We start from the raw sequence: 15,539 nt of genomic DNA, 5'->3' as shown, positions 1-15,539 counted from the left end.
TTTAATGCAACACACTAAAGTGGGCAAAAAGCTTGCAATGGTGATCTAGTGGACCATTAAGGGGAAAAAAAAGGTTGGGAGACCCACTGGTATAACAATTTGCTTTGTTTAATGGAACATTGCATTACACCACAGTAAACCTAGTAAGAGGTCAAGTAAATAATTCTTCCAGCCCATGTTTGGATTTCCACAAAATAGAGGTAGGAGGCACTTTTTACATCTGCAATGCTCCAGACGGTTACTTGTTTTGAAAGGGTTTGCTGCTCATGCTCTCCAGTTCTAGCAGCCTCACACAGCGTTGGCCCAACCCCCTAGGCACTGTGTAGATCTGAAAAGGATTGGATAGATTAAGCAATATGGTGAAAATTCCACCTAGCCTATTGAGGGGAAGATCGAACGCCTTCATCCTGGAGGAACTGCAATACCGGGTCGATGTGTGGAGCAAAGCCCCTTTTCTGACTGGTTCTCATATCTACATGAAGTGCCTAGGGGGTGGATCTCAACAGAGCTGTAGATCTGAACATCCCATCAGTCAACCAAGTGCACTCCCTCTACTTGTCACCTTTCCGTGCAGATTTTGGGTTCCTGGGCTGTGATTTCTGCAGCATGGCAAGTGTGTCCCTCTTCTCTATCTTCCTCAGCTGTTTCTTCTTCATCCTCTTGATCTTTGTTGTGTTCCGGATCTGGGATGGAAATATGAGGAGGGGGGGAAATGTAGCGCTTAGCCTGGGGCCATATGTATCCAGTGTCAGTAAGAGGGCTGATTTAGGATCAGTATTGCCTTTTAGATCACAAATGAACAAGATAACATGGGAGAACCTGATCATAGAACAGCACTTCTACTCCGAGACAATTGATACATACGGCCTCTGAAGTCAGCAATAGAGATCTGCCTGGCTCACGTAGGTTACAGTGAGGAAAAGACCCCATCTCACTTGAGATCACGTGGGGCTTTGTGTGTGTTTACTTACCACTTGCACAACCTCCCCTTTCCTCTCGTTCTCAGCTCGCCTTTTCAAATTCTCCTCATGCCTCTTCCTCTTTTCCTGTAAAAGATAGCCCCAAACAACGACATCATGAGGGGGGGACACCTAAACAATCACAGTTGTCCTGCCAACCTCTGTGTGGTCCATATACTAAATGGTGTGTTCCAAGACATCTGCGAACTCTGGAAAAAATACGAGGTCAAATCCCGACGCCAGTGAGCATCCGGTTGGAAAGTCGGAGCTCTAGATAGAGGCCCAAGTTAAAAAAGATTTCCCCCAGTCGGAGCTCTAGATAGAGGCCCAAGTTAAAAAAAGATTTCCCCCAGTCGGAGCTCGTTTCCCAGTTGTCTTGAACACAGTTTATGCACTACTTTAAGATGTTAGTGCACTCTGTAATATGAACAGGTGACGACACAGACCTCTTTCTCCCTGGCCTTGTCCTCCTTCAGTTGCAGGGAATATTTCTTCACCAGCTCCTTCTCTCGCTTGGCCACCATCTTCTTCTCCCAGGAGGTGCACAGTGGCTTATCTCTTACAAGAGCCGAGAACCTGAAAAACAAAAAGGAGTTCTATAAAAAAGGTACATTTTCATAAACAATTTCTAGGTAGTGTTTGCATGGGCTGGGTTGACTAGTAATAGTTTGCATATGCATGCACTTAGTTAATGGATTGTAGGCTATTGCAACTACTGACCTTTGCTTGTTGCGGTCTTTCCATACCCGTCCAGATTTCGGTTTACCCAAAGGTATCGTGACACGTTTCTCATTTGACTCTGAACGAGTCCTCTTTTTGGCCGTTTTATTTGGGCGGTGCGGAACAGTCTCCATTGGTACGGGACCAACCTTGTTTTCCTTCTCGTTGCACTGATGTGACACAGCTGGAATAACGGCACCTAATGATTTCCCTACAGGTGTGTCTGACTTGACCAGTTTTGGACATGCCTCAGCTGTTGCCAATGCATTTGATTTGGACTCACTGCTTGGAAGTTTTTTCGCACGAGTCTTGTCGGCAACTGGTTCCACGACTACAACCTCTGGTTCGGGTTCCGTCTGGTTCTCATTAGGTAGCTCTTGAATGACAGATTTCCTTGTTCGGCGTGTTGGAGTCTTCGGTACTTCGGAGTTGAGATACACAGCTGGGGTCCGTACTCTGCGCCCGCTACGAGTCCGAGTCACAACCGGAGGAGGCAACTCGTCCTCTTCGGCGCTCAGTCCTTCGTTTGGTGTTATTTTCTCACTTGTCGACATGTTGTCAAAATTATATGACGATGTGACCACAAATAATCAATATATGTTATTTACAGACCGTAAGAAGCGACAACGTGAGCAGAGTTCGGAAGCCCACGTGTGTAAGCGATTTCAGGAAGTACGAGCATACAGTTTAGTTTGTGCCTTGAGCATTCTATGAGACTGCCGCCTACCGGTAAGGCGTTAGTACTGTCATAACAGCCATCGTCACATGACAATATCCGACTTCCGCATCTCATCTGTTGAAGTTCAGTCAATCAGTCAGTGCATCACGACATGGCTTGCTCAAGGATTGGAGTTGTGCTACTGTGTTCCCTCTTTGCAAGTACAGTAAGTACTCTTACATGGTTAATTTTGTAGTAGCTCAGACTGAATTGGCTGGAAAAGAGAACACACGTGATATTGTTTCATACAGCTCACAGATAGCAAGCTAACTAGTCAGAATCCAAGCCTCCTTTTGGCATGCACTTAAAGGTTGAATGATGTTTAGATTAGCCTATAACTTGGAACTAATCGCAGGTTCCTTGAACCATTTACCCGCTAGTGTACTGATTTATCGTATCTTTGTTGATTGCTTTCGAAGTAGCTAGCTAGCAACATTTCAAACTCTGTTTAATTGACATGAACTATCACAGTTGATCTACTGCAAACCATAGAAATTAATAATTTAAATGAATATTAGAATGACCTCTTTTGTCCTCTGTATTCATTTTAATCGAGAAGTAGGGCTTTTCAACTTTGGAAAAGCGTCAAGTCTATAAAACATCGTAACAGATTGTAGTTTTGGCAACAGGAAAAGAAAGCAGAATATCGGTTTCCCCCCCCCCTTCCTCTCAGTACCATATATTTGGTGGTGAGAACGTTCTAAACGGATGCTTCAGCTTTATAGCCCCAGTGAGGTGTCTGGGTTAACCCTTCTGTCTGTGGTTGATCTACTGCAAGCCATATAAATTAATAACGTGAATGTGCGTTACAATGGCCTCTTTTTTTGCTCTCTGTATTCATTTTCATCAAGATGTAGGCCTTTTCATTTTATACATCCAGCAACGGCACTTAACTAGGGGGCAACGATTGGCAGTCACGTTGTTGTTGCCAACCTTGTGCCGTCACCTGATAAATCATCCCTTCACCATAAAAAGCTGAACCTGTAACAGAACAGTTGCATGACTGCAATTAAATTCTATCAGTTGCTCTCAAGATGCGGCCACTCAGACAACTATCTCTCTAAAGTCAGTTTGCCGTAGCCATAAAAAAACAGCGCACTGACCGCATGGCTCCGCAAGATTTAAAATGAAGGTATGTGACTCTTACTCTGTTGAAATCTCTTTCAGCTTGGTGTGCCGCAGACCTTCAGTGTGGACTACAAGAACGACTGCTTCAGTAGGGATGGGGAAGAGTTCCGCTACATCTCCGGTAGCATCCACTACAACAGGATCCCCAGGGCCTACTGGAAAGACAGGCTACTCAAGATGTATATGGCCGGACTGAACGCCATTCAGACGTATGTAGACTTAGCCTGACGACTTGTTGTAAAAAACAAAGGTTAGAGACGATCCAATCGCTGATGCCAATCAGAGTATCAAAGCCAATGACGATTTTGCAAACCGCCTCTTTACCCACGTGTGCTCTGGCCCAACCCATTGGTTTCTGAACCAATCTGGGTCGGGAGGGATGCTCAGATCCAGACTCGTTGTGGAGAAGAAACTTCGTAGCGTTTAGTCTGGGTATCCAGGCAAATGTAGACTGGCCACTATTTCATAAATAAACTGAATGCCAAACAGTTAGGTGAGTGTCTTCAATGGTCCTTCTAGTTTTCAGGTAGTCATTTCAGTGGCCCGTTGGTACATAGGATTGACGCTGCTCAAAGTAATTCAAAGAGCCATTTAATCACATAACCTCCAAATGTTGATAACTCGACAGAATTCCTTCGTCGGGCCTTAAACCTCAGAAAGAGCTATGATTTACCATTCGGTGGTATGGACTTAAATAGTACATCATTGTCCAATTGACATTCCAGGTACGTCCCCTGGAATTTCCACGAGCCCTCCCCGGATCGGTACAACTTCAGTGGGGACAGGGATCTGGAACACTTCCTGCAGTTGGCCCAAGACATTGGTCTGCTGGTTGTACTGAGGCCTGGGCCCTACATCTGTGGAGAGTGGGATATGGTGAGGAAATGACTAAACAATTGTTTTATGATAAATATACCTGTTGATGATATGATGTGTAATAATGTTGTTTTCGGAAGACGATCAATCACAATGTAGTAACGGCACTTTGACATCCGCAGTGTAGTTCTTGACGGACTGTGTGATAATTTGCCCATTTCATGACCTGGTCTTTAGGGGGGTTTGCCTGCCTGGCTGCTCCACAAGAAAGACATTGTCCTGCGTTCCTCAGACCCAGGTGTGTATTGACCGTCAAGATGAGACTGCAATGGATTCTATTAGTATTACAATAAAGAATTGTGTTTTTATGACACCTAAATCCGTTTGTTTCAGATTACATTGCGGCTGTTGACAAGTGGATGGGCACGCTACTGCCAATGTTGAAGCCGTTCCTTTATCAGAACGGTGGCCCAATCATCACTGTTCAGGTGAGCCATGTTGATATTCAATGATTAATAAAACATTTATTGGGGAATCAAAGTTTGGATAGCTTCATATTGTGCCTTAAAACGCTACAATTCAATAGAAGACGGTTTGTCAAACATTGCCTCATCTCCTCAACAGTAGCCCATCTCTCCCTCTCCTCCCCTTCTCTCTCTTAGGTGGAGAATGAGTACGGCAGCTACTTTGCCTGTGACTACAACTACCTGCGTCACCTGACCAGTCTGTTCCGCTCCCACCTGGGGAACGACGTGGTGCTGTTCACCACCGACGGGGCCGGGGCCGGGTACCTCAAGTGTGGAACTCTGCAGGGCGTCTACGCCACTGTGGACTTTGGCCCAGGTAGTCTTCTGGAGCACAGATCTAGAATAAAATTATATTCCCAAAATCACTACCATACTGATAATAGGGAAATGGCAAAACTGACATTAGATCAGTGTCAAGAGGGAACTGATGCAGGTCAAAATATACACAACAAAGGTCAATGGTGATACATTTTCTGTGAAATGCCTGGGATAGTTACTTACTAAATGGAACGGGTATTTTTTGAAGAAGAACAGAAGTGTTCAGTTGGTATGGTATCTATCTGTCTTAGATCTGGGTGGTTGTTGATTCATGTGACGTCTAACCTGGCCGATTTCCTTTTGTTTGCCAAAACAGACATGTTGACTCATTGCGCCTTAGAAATCTATGACGGATGTGTTATACCATCGTATGCAGCATTGTTCAACAACTGTGTCTGTCTTTGCGTGTGTCTGCCTGTGCGTTTGTATTTGTTTAACAGGTGGGAATGTGTCTGCTGCATTTGATGCACAGAGACAGGCAGAGCCCCATGGACCCTTGGTAAGCATGGTTGTCATTTAGATGGTTTTTTAAATATGTATATGTGTATATATATTATTTTTATTTCTCCTCTCCAGATACAAACTGATACATACGAACAACAACTTACAGATGCACACAAACCATAACTACATGTCATTAGATGTTAGTGGTAAAAGTCCAACACACTTCTGTCCTCTCTAGCATGGCCAGATAGTGCTGACTGTATCCTGTGTTGCAGGTGAACTCTGAGTTCTACACTGGCTGGCTGGACCACTGGGGAGAGCATCACTCTACAGTGTCCACCGCCATCGTGGCCAAGTCCCTCAACGAGATCCTCGCCATCGGCGCCAGCGTTAATCTGTGAGTTGTGGTGGATGGATATTGGATATAGACGGAGAGATGAATTGATTGGATAATAGTCCAAATTCTATCACTAATCAACAATGATTGATAGGAATATGTTGACATGAAACATTTAACATAAAAAAGGCACAGAGGATTTTTCAACTAGTGACAAGTTATGAACCTCTCTGTGCAGATACATGTTTATTGGAGGAACCAATTTTGGATACTGGAATGGTGAGTAAAATTGTTCAATGATCCCATATTCTCTATTGCTCTATTGCAGAACCCAATCTAGTTCACTTTATTTGGGTTTAGCCATGATGTGAAGATTAGTTTATTTAAGTGATAATGCCCGAGAAGCGGTGTTTGGAGCATGTATTGGCACGAGTGTCATTAGGCCAGAGACGAAGTCAAGTCAGATGGAACAGAGTCAATAGGCATTTTAACATCATAGATTTAGCCGGTGGTAACTTGTCGAATAGACACCGGCTGGAATGCGGTTTTAACCAATCAGCATTCAGGATTAGACCCACTCGTTGTAGAAAATCAAATGCTTTTCTCTTAATATTCTCAGGTGCCAATACCCCCTATGCCCCCCAGCCTACTAGTTATGACTATGACGCCCCGCTCACTGAGGCAGGAGACCTCACTGACAAATATTTTGCCATCCAGGATGTCATCAAACTGGTTGGTAACAGAGATATCACGCAACATGTCGTACATTCAACATGTTTGATTATGCTTTCTTGTGACTTTTATAGCAAATGTTTATACGGTCAGCATTTTAGTACCCTGACTTCTTCTAAGTTTGTAATTAAAGGTAAATCGGTCAGTTTTATCACCTAATGATCTCATATCCACCTGTATTTTCCCCTCAACAGTATCGGAAGATACCAGAGGGACCCGTGCTTCCATCAACACCAAAATATGCCTACGGAGCTGTGCCAATGAAGAAGGTCGATCATCTTCAGTCATTTTAAACATTTGAGATGCATTTGACAATGTACTTTTCTCAACGTTTATTTGTCATATGCACGGATTAAAGAGAAGTGTACACAGTTCAATGAGATGCTAAAAAAGGCACTGCTGAGTTTCGAACTCAGGATCTCCTGTTTACTAGACAGGCGCTTTAACCACATATAACAGGCATAGAAAGTACTTTTTTTTTTCAGTAGAGTCAGAGCTTGTGGGGGGGTCAAGTGCAAGTGCTGGTTAAGTGTTTTTTTTTTATATATATATATATATAAATATTACATTGTATCATAGGCATGTCATAATACACTAAAAGCAAATGGATATTTTCTCTTGTGTTGATTGAGCACGGAGTGTACACAGTGTAGAATTTAATCCATCTTTCTGCCTCTTCAGCTCCACACAGTAGTCGATGCTCTAGATATACTATCCTTCTCCGGTCCTGTCAAAAGCATCTACCCGTTGACCTTCATTGAGATGAACCAAGTACGTCCACAAGCTCAACGTCTGTCTGTCCTTTTCTACACTAAGTATAAGCAGCTATGGTTGTTATGATCCAAAATGGCTGAGAGGCTTTACTCCGTTTATTTGTTTTCTCTCCAAAAGCCGTTTGGGTTCGTCCTCTATCAGGCCAAGCTGCCTGTGGACTGCAGTAAGCCCACCCCTCTGTCCTCACCACTGAATGGAGTCCACGACCGTGCGTATGTATCAGTCGATGGGGTGAGTTAGTCACTGAAACTTCCCCGGCAATTCATTTGGTTTGCTGCAAGTTAACATGTTGGTGCTCAACATTGGTCACAGGTCACAAATCCTTGTCCAAGGAGGACAGGTTCTTGTCCCATCTGCACTAAAACACCCAATTTAGACCTTGTTAAGTGAAATCTGTGTTGTAGTGGTGGACTGGAACCGTGATCTGCACACCATGTAGTTTTCCAGAACCAGGGTTGGGGATCACTGTCATTCATACAAAGTCTGACTGGATTAGATTATTATTAAAAGAGGAAGAGAAAAGTCTTCAGGTTCTTCCAAAAAAGGAAAATGTCTGTTGCAATTCAATCCGGTCTGTCATTAGGTTGCTGCTGGGATCCTAGAGAGGGACAAGGCCCTGACCATCAACGTGACTGGGAAGGCTGGGAGTCAGGTGGACATACTGGTGGAGAATATGGGCAGAGTCAACTATGGGAAAGACATCAATGACTTTAAGGCAAGAGGTTCTTTAAAGCTGGCTCCCGGAGTAAACATTTCACTTCCATTAGCTACTTAATTCTACATAACATTATTCGGTCCCACTGAACATTATGGGCTGGTTTCCTGGAAATAGACTAAGTAAAGTTCTAGACTAAGAATTTTAATTGAACCTGCTTTTTAGTCCACCATTAGTATTAATTTGAGTCTGGGAAACCAACCCTGAGTGTCCTATATACACACGACTATGATGTTTTGACTCCCTCCTCTCTCCCACTCTGTCTCTACACAGGGCTTGGTGTCTAACCTGACATTGGGGGCCGACATCCTCACCGGCTGGGAAGTCTACAGCCTCAGCATCGACCAGGCTGTTAGCCAGGGTCTTCTCTGGGAGATGGGCTCCAGGGAAGCTGGCACCCCACCACCTTCTCCCCTCTCCATCCCCTCCTTCTATGGGGGCACCTTTGTCATCCCGGACGGCATCCCAGACTTGCCACAGGACACCTACATCCGGTTCCCTGACTGGAGAAAGGTGAGGTTTTACCTTTTTTTTTTTAAGGAGATTGTAATTGTTTGTTGAACTGTACTGTACGTTGTTCCTGAGCAGGCACCCCAACTGCAAATTAACTTTATAGATAATGTAACTGATCTGCGTCTTCTGTGCGATGACGAGACTGGTGTGTTAGCCTTAAACACACCTCTTCAGATCTCAGGCAAGGTCACTCATCACATAAGCACTGTTTACTGAACCACGTTAGTTTCATATACCCTGGTGCAACATACTTGTCCCTGAAACTGCTGAATCCTGAACACGTACGTTATTTCTAGACTGAACATTATTTTATTTTTTTTCCCCTTTGTTTTGCTTTTATCACTAGGGCCAAGTGTGGATCAACGGTTTCAACCTGGGCCGCTACTGGCCCGCTCGCGGCCCACAAATCACCTTGTACGTGCCTGCTAGCATCCTGAGCACGGCCGTGCCCAACAACGTGACCGTCCTGGAGCTGGAGGGGGACCCATGCACCCCTGGGCCCTGTACCGTGGAGTTCACCAACACCCCGGTCCTGAATGCCACGGTTAAGTCTGACCACAAACACCAGAGGGCGCTGTTCCATAAAGAGGATCTCTTGTGATGAGCACAGATTAAAAATGCACTTACTGTATTTATCTGGAAGTGATCTATTTGCACTGATCTTTATAAAAATCGAAGAGTAATGTTTGTAATTTAATCACGTCTGGCTGTACCTCTATTTGACCTCAGTGTCTTAAGCCTGCAACCAACAATGCCCCTTTTTAAAGGCATTTTCCCTGATATTCACATATCACATTCATGGTAAACACTGGCATGTCTGCTCAAGTGTAAATTACCTTTAAAAGTATCTTATAGTGCGCTGCGCTATAGAGCATCTTGAGTTCAATGCTGCCCTATATTGTGAATTGGGGGAACATGGTTGAGAAGGATGTGTCAAATGATCTGTGCCTTATTGTGTGCCACCTAACTGCAGGGATATTATGCTCTCATTGATTTCTGTAATGAACCATTTGGTGGGTCTTGTAAATGAACAGTTATTGTGTTCAACTGGAATCCTGATCTGCTTCTTTTAACAATTAGATTATTTCAAATACTTTGGGATTTCCTTGTATCTTAACATTTTTGTTCATGTTGTTTAATGTGCAGGCACAAACCATGCTGTACTTTTTGATTTATTAATGTTTTAATAAAATTTGATGAATGAAATATGATAATGTCATAGTACTGTACAGATCTCAAGTTAGGATTTGAAATACAACCCTACATTAAAATAATCCAAATCTTAAACCCAACTATGGAACAATGAAAAGATGAACACAGGACTATACACAGCAGCAACACAAAACACCCATTATTCATTCCTGAAGCCTCTGTTGTGGCCAACAGCTTCTATAAGCCTGCTCTGTAGTGTCTCTTTGGAGAGTGACAGGTCAGCGCCTCTGGGAAATGCTGTTGGGAGGAGTTGAGAAGGGTTTGGACCCTCATCCTGATCTGGTTCATACCCAGGATGGGCACACGATCACAGCCAGTCAGGAACACTGAAGGGGCAAAGGTGGTAAAAGGGAGAGGGCAGTGAATGACAGAATAGAACTTTATTCTCAGTAGCCTACGTTATTGGTTCATCTGTTACAATGAAAACGTTCCATACTTACACAGGAACGCTTTCTTTTGATCCTCTGTCAGTTCCTCAAACACCTCCCAGAATGTGACGATGTTGGGATGCCCAGCATGGTACTCTCCTTTATACACAGTGTTCTAGGGGGGAAATGCCCTCAATTAATATATGGTGAAGCAATAGACACTTGACACCATTCAAACCATTTGTCAAATCAATGTATCAAAACAACATTTTAGCCAGGTTGCAGAACATGTTCACCATGAATCCCAAATCAACCCCAGGACACTTGTCTAATAGGCTCCATCTTGCCCTCTGATAGGTGACATTTCTGCCATATATAGTTTTATGAAGGATGGTTTTGAATTCTCATTGTTAACCAGACGACAGCTATCCAACGACAACGGTGTGGTATACCAGAGCCAATGGGACTCAACACCCTTTCATCAATGCTGCTCTGTCTGTGCAAGGTATAACATTTTGTTCAAATAGCTAGGCTGCTATACAGTCATATGAATAGAATAAACATTAATAGAATCATTGTCATATTTCTATTATTAATTGCTCGTTCTCTCTCTCTAGGAGGCCGGCACATCCCGTAGGTATACCAACCACTGCATCAAGACGACTAACATCCAGCTGCTCTCTGATGCAGGTCTGGAGGCCAGAGAGATCAAGGCTGTGAGCGGCCACAGAGCCTAAAGCTCTCTTAGGAGCTATTGGAATCCATCCACGGAAAAGAGGAGATGGAGTAACATCCTAACAGCTAACTGCGTGCGACTATAAGGCAGTTGTTCTTGTGAAATGGCGCCCAGCTTCGCTTGAGACCCCGGGGTTAGACAGCTACTTCATTAATTGCACACTGAATGGAAATGTGCAATTCAATGTGTATCATAAATAAATAGCTGTCCATGTTGTGAACATCGGGGGGGAAATTGTGTGGTGTTTGATCCTTGGGTCACAGGTGCGTAGAATACGTTTCCTTGTCAAAATCACAGACATGGCCTTCTTCCACACCCCAATGTGCTTGGTCATGAGAGAGGGCTTCAATGCGGACCAGCAGTCACCGACAGGACATGGTAACACACAGATTACTTTCTCAAACTATTTTGTGGGGGTATAGAATTTGGTCTACTTCACTATCATTCCAGGGGCAACACGACAGTGTACACATTTAGTTTTAGCCCAGGAATACCACACTCAATAAAAATAATCACTGGTTTTGCCTAGTCTAAATCTGCCAGACAGCGAAAGAACAAGGACAAAAGAAGTTGGAAACAGCACAAACAGATTTACGACTACGTTATTGTTGATTCGTTGAATTTGGGGTGACACACTTTAAACAATTTAAATGGAGGGCAACATTACCGAGGACCTGCAGCTTGTTGGGGTGCAGTCTGAGGATAGCAGCAAATCAAAGTTTATTTGTCACGTGCGCCGAAAACAACAGGTGTAGACCTTACAGTGAAATGCATACTTACAGGCTCTAACCAATAGTGCGAGAAAAAAAACAAGTATGTGTGTAGGTGTGTGTAGATAAGTAAAGAAATAAAACAACAGTAAAAAGACATTTGAAAATAACAGTAGCAAGGCTATATACAGACACTGGTTAGTCAGGATTATTGAGGTAGCATGTACAGTACATGTAGGTATAGTTAAAGTGACTATGCAGATATGATGAACAGAGAGTAGCAGTAGCGCAAAAACAGGGGTTGGCATGTGGTAGGACACAATGCAGATAGCCGGTTAGCCAAGCACTGGTTGGTCGGGCCAATTGAGGTAGTATGTACATGAATGTATAGTTAAAGTGACTATGCATATATGATGAACAGAGAGTAGCAGCAGCGTAAAAGAGGGGTTCGGTGAGATCTGTCCATCTGTGCTGTTTGTGAAGGACCCTCCAGGGCTCAGGGAGAACCAGGTAGACCCTCAAGCCCTCCACTCCAATGGGCTCCTCATACAGGGAGGGAAGCAGTGTGTGCTGGACAACAGCTTCAACCTAGTTCAATGATAGAGGTGTGTGAATCGTCCCTTGTTCAAATGATAATGACAACAATTTAGAAGTATTTCAGCAATTCAATGTGCAATCAACGATACATGTCAGAATACGGTTACATATCAATTTATATATTTATTCAGAAAATACCTCAAAACGTTGTCCTTTTTCGCCAGCTTCCGGTGAGACAAATCCAGGCCAGACTGTTTAGGTGAGGTTTGGAAATGTTTGTCACTACTAATAAAACCAGTAAATAATTGTCAATATCTAGGCCATATTGACATCAGTATTCTTCAATAATGTAATATTTCAAACATAAGGCAATCATGTATTTGAACCAATATTAAATACTGTTACCTTTTATCAAGAAAGCTCCCATTTAAACATGATGCAGAAGAAAACATTTTTGTGATTTCCTGCAAATACAAGATTGAGTAATATTTCAGTTCAGTATGTGACCGTACATAAACAAAATAAGGATTTTTTTTTTTTTTATTTCACCTTTATTTAACCAGGTAGGCAAGTTGAGAACAAGTTCTCATTTACAATTGCGACCTGGCCAAGATAAAGCAAAGCAGTTCGACACATACAACGACACAGAGTTACACATGGAGTAAAACAAACATACAGTCAATAATACAGTATAAATAAGTCTATATACGATGTGAGCAAATGAGGTGAGATAAGGGAGGTAAAGGCAAAAAAAGGCCATGGTGGCAAAGTAAATACAATATAGCAAGTAAAACACTGGAATGGTAGATTTGCAATGGAAGAATGTGCAAAGTAGAAATAAAAATAATGGGGTGCAAAGGAGCAAAAGAAATTAATTAATTAAATACAGTAGGGAAAGAGGTAGTTGTTTGGGCTAAAATATAGGTGGGCTATGTACAGGTGCAGTAATCTGTGAGCTGCTCTGACAGTTGGTGCTTAAAGCTAGTGAGGGAGATAAGTGTTTCCAGTTTCAGTGCTTTTTGTAGTTCGTTCCAGTCATTGGCAGCAGAGAACTGGAAGGAGAGGCGGCCAAAGAAAGAATTGGTTTTGGGGGTGACTAGAGAGATATACCTGCTGGAGCGTGTGCTACAAGTGGGAGATGCTATGGTGACCAGCGAGCTGAGATAAGGGGGACTTTACCTAGCAGGGTCTTGTAGATGACATGGAGCCAGTGGGTTTGGCGAAGAGTATGAAGCGAGGGCCAGCCAACGAGAGTGTACAGGTCGCAATGGTGGGTAGTATATGGGGCTTTGGTGACAAAACGGATTGCACTGTGATAGACTGCATCCAATTTGTTGAGTAGGGTATTGGAGGCTATTTTGTAAATGACATCGCCAAAGTCGAGGATTGGTAGGATGGTCAGTTTTACAAGGGTATGTTTGGCAGCATGAGTGAAGGATGCTTTGTTGCAAAATAGGGAGGCCAATTCTAGATTTAGCTTTGGATTGGAGATATTTGATATGGGTCTGGAAGGAGAGTTTACAGTCTAACCAGACACCTAAGTATTTGTAGTTGTCCACGTATTCTAAATCAGAGCCGTCCAGAGTAGTGATGTTGGACAGGCGGGCAGGTGCGGGTAGCGATCGGTTGAAGAGCATGCATTTAGTTTTAAATAACAACAACTGTAAATTATTTAAGTAACTATCATACTAACTTCTGTAAATTTTCCATGATTTTGAATCACATTCTGAGATCCATTTGTCAATGATTTCTTAATCTAATGCTTGTTGTGTCACTTGACCTGAGATTGACCTTTCTTCAGACTCCTGGGAAGATGACAATGTGATGCAACGTATCAAACTATGTCCTGTTTTGCTAACTCATTGTTTCAAACCAAATTGTGTCCATACCTGACCAAGAGTGCACAACGCAAAGGAATGGTTTCCTCCAGCAAAAATGTGTTCAATTTTCTGGTCATCAATCTGGTCTGAAATGTTGACAAAAATAGTTGATGATCAAGTTAAGGTTATTTCATGCCTTACTTCCTGTTATTTTAGTTGAGTATTGAAATAAGCATTTTGTTGAGTGGACTTTTATTCAAGTTTGATCTGTTCTGAAAAAGTGTGTACTCTGGCTAATGTTATACCATAAATGAATGTTTTACCTGGCAGTTGTACTGGAAGGGGCACAGACTGATCAATCTTTACTCCATTTCCCAGCTGCCCTTGCTCTCCGCACCCAAATGAGTAGATCTTATTGGAAGGCCTCACAAATGCTTATGTGTGGTGTCTAATGTGGCAAACGGACAGAGAAAACATTTCTCAAATCAACAATGAATTCTAAAAAGGTCTTATGCTAAGATGGAAATAACCAAAACAGTCCTACACAAGATTTTGTCAATTCCAGATCATGTCTAATAAGTGTAACCTACCTTCAACAGGCTATCTGGGTCACCTTTAATCCACAAAGTTGCCCCACCACTTGAGGTTGTAGTTCATCTCGGAGAGAGTTGTGTGCAAGCTGTCCATAGCGGCCTGAGCCAAATGTGAACACCACACTTCCCTAGAACAAAATCAATCCAGACTGTTATCATACAGTGTTATCCTCTAGTTAATTAGGACGTTTCAATACGAATTTCCAGGGAACTAAAAACTACAACATTGAGACACCCATTTAAATAAGTACACATAAAAGGAAGACATATTGTATGGTCTAAACAACATTTAGCTCAAATGATAGGGAAAAGTGTAATTATGTCAGACAGATATACAACCTTTGTCAGAACGACAGTATGTTCTCCTCCACATGAAATCAAAACAGTCTTCTTCAGATTCAGGCAATCAACAGGAGCTGGAGCACATCTGTCTACAGAAAATTGGGTTCATTTAATTATTATTTTTTATTTACAAAACAACACATACCTCATATCACACACATGACACAATTTTGTTCTCGCATCCTGGTCAAAATAGTTTTTCAACTACAAAGAAATGTGGTTGATAATAGATAAATCAGGTGTCTCCAGCTGCAGCCTGAGAGAACTACTGAGTGGGAAGACTTTTGTTTAAACCCAACACTAACACACCTGTTTCAAATAATGTACTGTTCATGGTCTTCGGTCTGGACCTTGATTATTTAAATATATTTAACACATATGCTATTGTGTAATGTATACTGTACTTGTTGTGTCCCCAGGTTCAGTTGCCCGGCGGTGTTCTTGCCCCGGCCGAACACAGCTCCAGAAAGGGACAGAGAGAAACTGTGGTCTCCCCTGCAGTGATCTGAACCAGGGGATC

The 15,539-nt window shown here is 42.8% G+C and overlaps 2 protein-coding genes and 1 long non-coding RNA gene across 5 annotated transcripts; 1 reads left to right on the top strand and 2 right to left on the bottom strand.

Moving 5' to 3' along the window:
* Positions 1-87: 87 nt before the first annotated feature.
* On the bottom strand, positions 88-2,378 carry ccdc86 (coiled-coil domain containing 86). The gene is made up of 5 exons (XM_064926159.1): positions 1,680-2,378; positions 1,406-1,535; positions 972-1,046; positions 563-683; positions 88-328 (listed from the first exon to the last, which is right to left on the bottom strand). The coding sequence occupies exons 1-5, from the start codon at positions 2,231-2,233 to the stop codon at positions 312-314; spliced, it is 897 nt and encodes a 298-aa protein (XP_064782231.1). The 5' UTR covers positions 2,234-2,378; the 3' UTR covers positions 88-311.
* Positions 2,379-2,435: 57 nt separating this feature from the next.
* On the top strand, positions 2,436-9,907 carry glb1 (galactosidase, beta 1). Of its 2 annotated transcripts, XM_064926157.1 has the most exons (16): positions 2,436-2,563; positions 3,565-3,734; positions 4,251-4,401; positions 4,579-4,639; positions 4,735-4,829; positions 5,004-5,184; positions 5,627-5,685; positions 5,906-6,027; positions 6,206-6,246; positions 6,587-6,699; positions 6,894-6,968; positions 7,381-7,470; positions 7,591-7,704; positions 8,057-8,188; positions 8,462-8,701; positions 9,048-9,907. In XM_064926157.1, the coding sequence occupies exons 1-16, from the start codon at positions 2,510-2,512 to the stop codon at positions 9,300-9,302; spliced, it is 1,953 nt and encodes a 650-aa protein (XP_064782229.1). In that variant the 5' UTR covers positions 2,436-2,509; the 3' UTR covers positions 9,303-9,907. The 2 variants fall into 2 exon arrangements, with proteins under 2 accessions (XP_064782229.1, XP_064782230.1); XM_064926158.1 differs by lacking the exons at positions 2,436-2,563; positions 3,565-3,734 and adding an exon at positions 3,763-4,018.
* LOC135506782 (uncharacterized) lies at positions 9,861-15,506 on the bottom strand. Of its 2 annotated transcripts, none has more exons than XR_010450563.1 (9): positions 15,424-15,506; positions 15,017-15,108; positions 14,675-14,805; positions 14,408-14,532; positions 14,154-14,230; positions 12,670-12,728; positions 12,463-12,549; positions 10,354-12,315; positions 9,861-10,239 (listed from the first exon to the last, which is right to left on the bottom strand). It is a non-coding gene; the product is annotated as an uncharacterized LOC135506782 (long non-coding RNA). The 2 variants fall into 2 exon arrangements; XR_010450564.1 differs by having other exon boundaries at positions 12,463-12,515.
* Positions 15,507-15,539: the final 33 nt, after the last annotated feature.

Source organism: Oncorhynchus masou, chromosome 20, assembly GCF_036934945.1.
Source record: "Oncorhynchus masou masou isolate Uvic2021 chromosome 20, UVic_Omas_1.1, whole genome shotgun sequence".
NCBI lineage: Eukaryota > Metazoa > Chordata > Actinopteri > Salmoniformes > Salmonidae > Oncorhynchus > Oncorhynchus masou.
This window is presented reverse-complemented; position numbering and strand designations above follow the sequence as displayed.

Coding starts and splice junctions, on each gene's coding strand:
- ccdc86 (XM_064926159.1), bottom strand. CDS start 2,233: ATGTCGACAAGTGAGAAAATAACACCAAACGAAGGACTGAGCGCCGAA. Junction 1,047..1,405: donor ACAAGGCCAGGGAGAAAGAG/GTCTGTGTCGTC, acceptor TATCTTTTACAG/GAAAAGAGGAAGAGGCATGA. Junction 684..971: donor AAGGGGAGGTTGTGCAAGTG/GTAAGTAAACAC, acceptor TTTCCATCCCAG/ATCCGGAACACAACAAAGAT.
- glb1 (XM_064926157.1), top strand. CDS start 2,510: ATGGCTTGCTCAAGGATTGGAGTTGTGCTACTGTGTTCCCTCTTTGCA. Junction 4,402..4,578: donor TCTGTGGAGAGTGGGATATG/GTGAGGAAATGA, acceptor CCTGGTCTTTAG/GGGGGTTTGCCTGCCTGGCT. Junction 5,686..5,905: donor CAGAGCCCCATGGACCCTTG/GTAAGCATGGTT, acceptor CCTGTGTTGCAG/GTGAACTCTGAGTTCTACAC.